Below are 10035 nucleotides of genomic sequence, written 5' to 3'. Positions count from 1 at the left end.
CAGCGGCCGCGCGGCTCTTCCGGCGGCGCAGGAAGGGGCGGTGCGCGCGGCTCCGGTGAGCGGCGGGAGCGGCGGCCCCGCGGGGCCCGGGGGGCTCGGGAGGCTCGGGGGTCCGGCAGCCCCGGCACCGAGTGCCGAGTAGCGGGGCAGGCGGGTGCCGGGCTCCGGGAGGGCTCCCCGGGAAATGCCGCCGCGCAGGGGCTGCGGTGCGGCCGCGGCAGTGCCCCAGCCGGTCCCGCGGCCTCTCGGTGCTGCTGGCGGGGAGGCGGCGGGGCCGGGGCTGTGCGGTCACGGTGGAGGAGCGGGGCCGGGGCACAGGGCTCATGTAGTACCGTTACCGGTACCGAGAGCCGCGACCGGGAACCTGGGTATTGTTATCGCTTTCACCAGCCTTATCCCGGTGCGGGAGATAAGGGAACTGCAGCCGGGTGTAGAAATTGAAGCCTGCGTTAGAACCAATGGAACCTGCGCTAGTGCACTTACTCTTTTAAGTTCTTACAGTGCCTCTCTTTTCTAGGAAAAAATGATTTCTGAAAGCAGTTCTTTCATGAAGGGCGTGGTGCTTGGAGGAGTCTTTTGCATGTTAGTTACGCTCCTCGGACACATTAAGGTGGGCCACGGGACCAAAGCACATCACCATGAGCATCATCACATCCAGGCTCCCAACAAGGAAGATGTCTTAAACCTTTCAGAAGGTGAACGTGTGGAGCTTAGTAAAAGCATCCGTGTTTACTGTATCATCCTTGTCAAACCGAAAGATCTGGGACACTGGGCTGCTGCAAGGGAGACCTGGAGCAAGCACTGCGACAAGGCAGAATTCTACAGCTCGGAAAAGGTCAAAGTATTCGATTCTGTAGCCCTCAACTCCAAGGATTTGTGGGTGATGATGAGAAARGCTTACAAGATAACATATGAACGTTATAAGGATGAATTCAGTTGGTTCTTCCTTGCATATCCRACAACATTTGCCATTATTGAAAATCTCAAGTATTTCTTACTGAAAAAAGATCCCTCGCAGCCTTTTTACCTAGGCCACACTGTGAAATCTGGTGACCTTGAGTATGTAGATGGTGAGGGAGGAATCGTCTTAAGCATTGAGTCACTGAGACGACTCTCCAGTGTTCTTGAAGACCCTGACAAGTGTCCAGAGCAAGGAGGTATGATTTGGAAACTCGCAGAGGACAAACAGCTGGCAATCTGCCTGAAGTACACCGGGGTGTTCGCCGAAAACGCAGAAGATTCAGAAGGCAAAGATGTCTTTAACACCAAATCYGTCGGGGCCCTCATTAAGGAGGCCATGTCCACGCACCCGCAGCAGGTGGTGGATGGCTGCTGCTCTGACATGGCCATCACCTTCAGCGGGCTGGCCCCCAACCACATGCACGTGATGATGTACGGGGTGTACCGGCTCAGGCCCTACGGCCACTCCTACAATGATGCCCTGGTCTTCCTGCCCCCACCGGGCTCGGACAATGACTGATGGCACCATGGAATTGGCTCTTCTCACCACACACCGTTSTACTGACACATTCTGCTACTATGTGTACAGGTTTTTTTGCACACTGAGGGTTGGTAAAGCTCTTAATTTTAAACGTGGAAGGAGAATTTTTTTCTAAATCTTTTATAGAGAAATGCSTCTGGCTTTTGACAGTGCTGGAATGAAATGATGAAAAGAAGTTGTTAATGTTTACTATAAAAGAAAATTAAGTTTATAGGGGGGGTTTGTACATGTAAATATTTATTAATGAAAACTCAAATGAACTTTAGTGTACTCTTACAAATATATTTTTGCAAKACTTTGATTATTTCAGTTCTTCCAGGCATTTCTAGAATGTCTTTATATCTTTCTAAGATGTACCAATAAAACTGACTACAGATTCAGTCTCCAAGACTCTAAGCTGTTTCTTTTACACTCAACTACACAATAGCTTGAGCTTATACAGGACCTGCCACTTCACGTATAGCCTTGTAACACTGTAAGGAATTACCAGGAAGCAAGGTGACAAGAAATCTTTTAGGAAGTTGCAGCAKAATAATATCAAGTGCCCTTTGGACTGCTGTTTCTGAGCAGACAAAAGAAAAAGATAAACTGTGTTTGAGTAAGTATTAACATGGTCAGGGAGTCTGTTAGCACAAGATTAATTGCCCATTTAATGTTTTGCTCCATCTAGAAGCATGTTAGAATAAAGGCTCAGTCTTATTTTCACTCCTGTTAGTGGGTGCTAGGAGTGTTTACAAGGAAGAAGTTGGTTAATTAGCAGTACAACTTAGTGTTTGGTTTGGGTTTCTTGGATGTCTCAATAGCAGTTTTGTTTYTTTCTTCAATAGAGTGCACTCAGTTTTTATAGAAGTTTCTGGGTCACATTTCCTTCCACTCACAGCACATTCTGTTTACTCTATTTAGAATTCACTGACCTAACATGGGTCTTTCAAGACTTAAGGGTCTACACCCATATGTTACATCTAGGACTATCACAGGCTTTGTTGGTACTACAATATTCATAAAACATGGGAAGAGACGGTGTAATCTCACCTATAACCAACCAATTGTAACACCTTACTGTGAGCTGAAGGGAGCAGGTGGAGAAGTGGAACAGCTGCTTCAGAGCTGATGAAAATATCCACAACTTGGGGATTTTTGTTTTAAGCATCAGGTTTTTGTAAGAAAGGGCCTGCTCGGGCCCCCAGACAAGCTTCCACAGCTCAGCTGTTTCCAAAAGGTGAAACAAGATGCACCTTCTCATCCTCCCTGTCACTCAGAGCTCAGCAAGACAAACATGATTGTACATGACTGCTGCCAAAACCTGGGTAAACATTGTACTTTTCATGTTTTGCTAGAAGAGCATATAAATTAAGCCTGATATGACTTGTATCTTCTTACGGAACAATACAGCTGGGAATACTCTGACCAAAACAGACGAAGAAAGTAAAACTTTGATATCAATGTTTCTGATATTAAAAACAGTTATGACCCCCCTGCAACAGCCATCTATAGGAGAAAGAATGAATGAACAATTTCATTCAAGAAAAAAATGTCATTTGTCACAGATTTGAGGTACTGTAAGACAAAGGAGAAGGTCATGTGGAAGGGTAAAAAGAACCACTGAAGTACAAACTGATTTCCCATAGCACKAACCAGAAATCAGTATATTTATAGTGGAACCTTTAAGATGCATAGAAATGTTCATCAGCATTCTAAAGGTCTGAGTTTGATCAAACRTTTTCTGCAACACTGCTTAAATTTTGTCTTCCTATGCTGATAGTTTCAGATTTACTCAGAARCACAATCATGTAAATAATTTTACAGCATTTTAAAAGCAGTATTAGGCAATACATTCCTTTTCGCATGTCTTAACTTGGCTTTAGAATGAGATGGAGAACACCTTGGCTACTATCTTCTGTAAAGGTCCCAGGGTGGGGAAACCAAGCATGCAGAACAGCACCAAGACAAGACACAGGCACAGGAAGTTACATTCTGCTGTTAGAAAATGCATGTGTTAAAGACTTGAAATACTAATAAAAGCTTCCAGAGACAGTTATGAGTGGTAGACCTTAAAATTTTGCTTCGTTTATTACATTATTCCATTTTTCCATAGGCATAGCTTTGGGTATGCTGAACAAAGGATTGGGTTATCCAGACAGACACAGTGCTCCTGAACCCTGTAGCTGAACGGACATGTGGCAGTGTGCACAAGCTGAGAGCTCTTGAAGTTCCTCCTGAAGAGTTGCTGCTGGCTACACTGATAACCATGTTTTGCTTATCATGCCTTTATTTAACAGTGATTTTGTTTCTGCTCCTAAAATAAGGCTGCAAACAGGGAGTAGAGAGCGTCAGGCACCAGGGTGGCACACGGTCCATTGGGAGTGTGCCCACCATTACTATAAACTCCACTAGAAGGAGAGCAATATCAAAGTGTTGGCAGGTAAAAATCTGAACATAGATATAGTCTTCAGATAYGAACCAGCATAAAAGAATTTCTAGTCCACATATCAGTCTGAGTTCATAAAACCTATACAGATAAATGCATATTAAAAAGAGAAAATCTTTAAGTAAAATGAAGTTAATGCTGTTAATAAGTTAAAAAATAATGTCAAAAAAACTGATTTCTCCACATTCAAGAAACAGGTAGACTAACAAGATGTCAATCAGAAGAAAAAATCTGAAATGTTTCAGAGGTTTTATAAACCATATTTATATTTCACACACACTTCATATTACTCTTTTAGAAGAGCATAAAAATGTAAACATTTCTTGGCTTTTTCCTCCTTTCCATTTGACATAGTCTACTCACAGTCCATGCAGAATCTTTCATCAAATATCTTCAGTCACTGAAGACTTGGGTTTAAGACAAAACAAAACAACTGTAATAAAAAGAAATCTACAAAACTATTGTAGCCTAACAGTACTTTTGCATTCAGCTGATTTATTTAGCATAGCCACAGAACAAAATAATTTGTACATTCAGTCACATTAAAAACAAGGAATTACAAAGCAGTCCACATTTAATCTAAGTGCATTCCTTTGGAGTAACAGTTCCTGTTGTTTCACTTGTATGTCTTCATATGCCAAAGGCCATCATTTAAATAGTGGATATTTTCAATACCAATCCCTTTGTTGACCTTCTCTCTGTAGAAGGAGGAAAAATGTACACAAGTATTAGCTCGGTTAAATAGGAAAGCAGTACAACATACATTATTTAAAGCAGCAAGTGCAACATCTGTCAACTGGAAGGGGAAAAGCTATCAACCACAAAGTCATTATCTTCAACAGCAGGTGGACAAGAAACAATATTTGTTATTACATATGCCCACATTGCTGACTGATAAGAGGACAATATTTGCCTTCCACATTTTTTCAACAGCTTTCCATAGTACTTTTACTACTTCTTTTTGGAACACAGTTCTTCAGACAACATTTCTGCTACTTCTCTTAATTTCAGCATTTCTCCATCAAAGCAGTTCAGCAGTTGTGAGCTGTTCCCTCCCCACACRGGACATGGTATAAGATGACTGGAATGTGGAATCTGACAACTTCTGGTTCTAAGGGTGCCACTGACAATCAAATACAAGTGAGCTGCCTCTCTGCTAGTTGCAGGTCATCTACTCACTTGAAAAAGAATTAAAAACTATAAATTTATGTGCCAAGGACTTGCAGCTTGTTACAGGTGTGCTATCCTCTGTAGTACTGATTATCTTTCGTCATGTCATCTTCTAAAAATTACCRGTTTGTGTCTACACTGAATGTGTTTGCTTTTCCAGTGCATAATTCCACAAAAAAACCCCAAACCTACTTTTGCCACAATAAACRAGACAAATCTCATTGTGGGAGTGAGAACAAGTTTCATTCCCCTGCAGAATATAATTTACTCTATTTACACCAAATATTCTATTCCACAACTTGTCCAAAAGTAATCAGGAAGGAAAATGCTGCTAACACAGTATTAACACATTATGTGTGGTAATCACACCAAGAGATTGAAATCCCACTGGCTAAAACAGAAAACTGTGGAACACAAAAAAACCAGCTAACAGGTTGCAGAGAGCAGTATCATTTCATTTTACTCTCCAGTTCAGGTCGCTTCTTACAGGAACAGGATCTTCAGCTGCAAGGCTGGTGGATTTGAAGTTAAGAGTTAGGAATACAGAGAACCTTGGTTTTGCAATGATCACAGCAAATCACTGCACGCTTAGGACAGGGACACAAGTAGCTTCTCCCTCCACTTACTCTTGGAGCACTAAAAAGAATCCTGAGGAATATAATTCCTCAAAAACTACAACAGGCCCAAATCCARTTTTCTTCAGTCCCACTACATCCCTGTCCTCTCTCCCTTGTGCTGCATTATGGCTTAGGATAGCAGTCACCCAGTACAGGAGATATCCTGCTGAGAATTATCCCCACAAAAATGAGTGACTTGTTTTCACTAAAACCACTTCCTCACTGTTACAAGTGACAGACAGGGCTGGAACCAACATATCCCAAACCTGATGGGTACACCTCACATCCTGCAAGACATTACAGAACTTAAAATGAAAAAGTGATTTAGGTACTTGGCTTTCAGCTAGTGCTAAATTATAAGAACAACAAACATCCATTTCCATTTTCTGTATCTCTTTTCCTTTCAAATAGTGTTCAGTTTATCCCCTCAACATTTCACATTTCTACATTTCACAAGAGGTTCAGCTAAGCTAGTCAGCACATCAAGCAGAAACATGCATGTGGGTACACCTAAAGAAAAAGCAGGCCACAGAGGAAAGTAAGCCTAGACAGGCAACCAAGCTCTAGCAGGACTTGAGTCTCCGCTGTCCCTGYAGAAAAAAATGTCTTCAATGTTTTCAATCTTCTCAAACCCAAATTACACCTCTTGCCCAGCTAGTAAGAACTTGATACAAGTATTTCCTTGTTTAACAAGATGTTGGAGACGGTATGATCAGAGCACTACAAGTACTAACATTCAGTAGTAGTACTAATGCTGTGTCTTAAAATCCATATTCACATGAAAAAAACTATTTTGATTCCCAATAAGGATGGAAGACATTCCCTGCCTCCTCTTCTTAACCCTGAATATCAGTCAACAAAATTAAATCTTGAAAAACTCTGTAGTTGAACACATGCTGCAACAACAATGCAGTAACCTTGACAGTGGTGCTTATATCCCAAACTAATATGAAAATAATAACATGGCTCAGGTTATATTTCAATTTTTAAAACACTTACATGTCCTCAGCTGACATCTTCATTACTCCCACACATAATGCATGTTGTTTTCCCTCTGCCATTATTGCCTACAAATTGCTGCTAAGGAAAACAGATTCCTTTTAAACTATTTCAGAAAAGTAAAAGCAATATGAAGAAATTACTTCCAAAAACACTTTCAAAAGCCAGTATTGAACTTTTAACCTTTTAGTAATTCTAGAGCTCCAGCTCTTAAAGATAAGCAAAACAATGCACTGAATTTAACAACTGAATCACAGTGTGTAGAACAAAGCATGTATTTATGAACTTGGAACAGCAATTACAGAAAAAAATCTCCCAGTGCTACACTCCATTTCTTCCTTTGTGCCTAACACAGAGATGACAGTCTCTCCCTTTCTGGAACAAAACAGCACATGTTTGTGGGGCCATTTTAGATTCCAAGGCATAGAAGAACTGAGACACCAATTTAAAAACCTCAAGTACTGAAATCAGATGTGTCCTTTTCAGAGCTTGGCAACACGTGATGTTAACTGCTGATCTTTTCCTACAGCATCTAACAAACAACAAAAGCAGCACAGCTTGGTCTTACAAATGCTGTGTTTGCTCAGGGCTCCTTTCTCAGTAATATAATGAGGAGTGAATTAGCACACTTTCCTCATTTTACATATGCTAACTTCATCAAACACATAGAAAAAGTTCTGACTGCCATAAAGCTGATCCTAAACATCTTTCCTAATTCCTTATGAACAGGAGAGAATAATTCTTTAACTGAAGGGAAAACAAGATTGACTAAGAAGGCAGGGGACAAATTACAGTGCACTTCATCTGCTTCTGCAGTTTTGCATAAAATCACTACGGAGTTCCACTTACCAATGAGATTAATGGAACAGCAGCCCACCCAACAGTACATCAAGAATAGTTATTTGGTTTAGAACACACAGTGAAAAAACATGAACAATTTTAACCTTGCCAAGCAATATCTAAATTTCTCCAGCTCTTTTCTGATTACCAGTTATTTCATCAAATCAAATTATAATCCAAAGTAATACAGATAATGACCAACTGAGAACACAAGAACAGAAATTTAACTCATCTCACAGTAAGCAATAATTCCCAGTTAAAGAAGGATACGACGACGGTGTCAACAGCAGCAGGATAAAGCTTTGCTCCAGGAGACGTCAGGCCAGGGCACATTATATTAGCTCCACTCAGGACAAATTTAATGGCGCCTTTATCAACCTGCTGATGCGGGAGAATAAAYGGGTCTAGGAGGGGAAAGATACAGCATTGCAATTAATACAGCACCATGACAACATGAACAGCTCATTATCAAGTCAGTTTAGATGGGGCAATTAGATTTAGAGTGTGCTGAATGGGTCGGAAGTTTGAGAAATTACCAGAGCTCCTGCTGAGCTGTACCATCCCAAAAGGMCAYGAGTACTGACCCAAAAGAASACTTGTACTGAYRTCYCAGACCACATCTTTTATCTGAGAAYCAAAGGTAATCCAGCACTTCACACTTATGGCTTCTGCACACTCACAGACACACAGAATGAGCAACAATTTTCCCCTAAGGAAAATAAGCACCCCAGTGCCCACATCCTAAGAGGTTTTAAAACAAAGGGGTCTTAAATCCCTCAAACTSTATGTACTCATACAAATACTACAACATGAAAGAGAAACAGTTTAACATCAACAGTACAAAAAAATGCAAAGATGGACAAAATTCATGMAAGCTGCCAGCTCTCCAAGTCATCGTTCCAGGCACCCTCTTAAAGTATTTCCAACACTGAGATTTCACTCAATACTGTTTTCTTTGTGATCCAAAACAGAATAACACAAGCAAGCAGAACAGAAGAAAAAGATTGCAAGARTAAATTCTAAAGAGTACACAGCATAAGTTCCTACGGGTGACAGGTATACATTACATCATTAAACTCAGGAGCACAAAATATTTTTCTAGTAAGAACCTACATGTATTTGCGTACCTACTTGAAAGAAGAAAGATAGGGACCAACCATAGCAAATTTACATCTCTGTCCTAGGAGAACCTCTTGAGATTTTTTTTCAGAGCTTTGCACAATTTAATTCTTACTAATCAAAGTTCAGATTGCTTAATATATAGCATGGAAGCAATTCACACGGACATGTGAAMTAGAAAATCGATAAATTCCAGTTGAGAAAGTACACTCTAAGACCTATTCTGAAATATACATATGCATAGAATTAGCAAGCTCTTTTTCATTTGGTTCTACAGATGTTCTGCRGATCACCCTTCCCTTCCCAGCACCACCACCCTCAGGAAACTTACATTTATGAAGCAACCTTAGCGTCGGGTAAAAAATCCCTTCTCTTTGCCTGAAGAACAGCAACTCCCCATTCACAGTCAGGATTTCTATATGTTCATGACTGCAAGATTAAAAAAAAAAAAACCAACCAAATTATTCCAATAGTTACATAACCTTTCTAGAGTTTAAATAAAATATTTTACTTTATGGAGTCTGGTCTATCTTAGCACCTGAGAATAAAGACAGTCAATTAGCWACAAAATTTAAAACTAAAAATATTATCTTTTTGAATGACTTATTCTCCAGCAGTTGTTTCCTGTTCACCTCTTTTCCCCTTGATAAAAATGAAACCTACAAACAAAATATACAAACTGCATTTCTTTGGTGTTGCTTTCTGAATGCAATACAAAGACTAAATAAAGAGAGGTCAGCAAAAATGTACTACCCTCTATTCAGAAAAAGAGAAAATAATCAAAATAATATATGGAAGCTCAAAAATAGTACAAAATGTTACTGACAGGAATCCAAACAAGTCTGAGCTTCCATATCCACAAAGTTGAATATGGATATATTCCCTTCCCTTCAACAACAGGCTGATCCTTGGAGAGACCCTGACTACACTGCAAGTTCCTCAAACATCCTACTAGCATGTGCCTTCAAAAGCACGATGAGCACGTGCCCACTTTCTGGTTTGGCCATAACATGGACTAGTAGCTATTAAGAAATTATGGATGCCTCTCAAAAACACTAATCTCCTGTACAAAGTAAATGTGCAAAGAAATAATCCTAGCAAACCTTGAAACCAAAGTTTAAGAGAAAAGATACTTACCATCTTACTATTTTGACTGGGTCTTTCTTTGGCATGATTTGGTTTAGCCATGGTTCAATAACAGGAAATTGGTCTATCAGTTGATTCTTGATACCTTTAATAACTGAAGTCTTCAGCTGAATGCAGTTTGATACATTCTCCTTTTCATCAAATCTGTCAAGTGAGAAAAGTATTTTAAAAATGTACCAATTGCTGCATAAAATATGCATTTCTAAGCAGCTGTC

General features: G+C 40.3%; 2 protein-coding genes across 2 annotated transcripts; one reads left to right on the top strand and one right to left on the bottom strand.

Annotated features, from left to right (window-relative positions):
- Positions 1-12: 12 nt before the first annotated feature.
- Positions 13-1895, top strand: C1GALT1C1 (C1GALT1 specific chaperone 1). Its single transcript, XM_057365648.1, has 2 exons — positions 13-55; positions 518-1895. Exon 2 carries the CDS (start codon positions 524-526, stop codon positions 1478-1480), a length of 957 nt encoding a protein of 318 aa, XP_057221631.1. The 5' UTR covers positions 13-55; positions 518-523; the 3' UTR covers positions 1481-1895.
- Positions 1896-4404: 2509 nt separating this feature from the next.
- MCTS1 (MCTS1 re-initiation and release factor) lies at positions 4405-10035 on the bottom strand. Its single transcript, XM_057365649.1, has 5 exons — positions 9812-10035; positions 9006-9103; positions 7826-7959; positions 6716-6783; positions 4405-4627 (listed from the first exon to the last, which is right to left on the bottom strand). The coding sequence occupies exons 1-5, from the start codon at positions 10018-10020 to the stop codon at positions 4546-4548; spliced, it is 591 nt and encodes a 196-aa protein (XP_057221632.1). The 5' UTR covers positions 10021-10035; the 3' UTR covers positions 4405-4545.

The sequence above is a fragment of the Malurus melanocephalus genome, unplaced genomic scaffold (assembly GCF_030028575.1).
Source record: "Malurus melanocephalus ecotype Western Australia unplaced genomic scaffold, MMel_1.1 scaffold_56, whole genome shotgun sequence".
Lineage (NCBI taxonomy): Eukaryota > Metazoa > Chordata > Aves > Passeriformes > Maluridae > Malurus > Malurus melanocephalus.
This window is presented reverse-complemented; position numbering and strand designations above follow the sequence as displayed.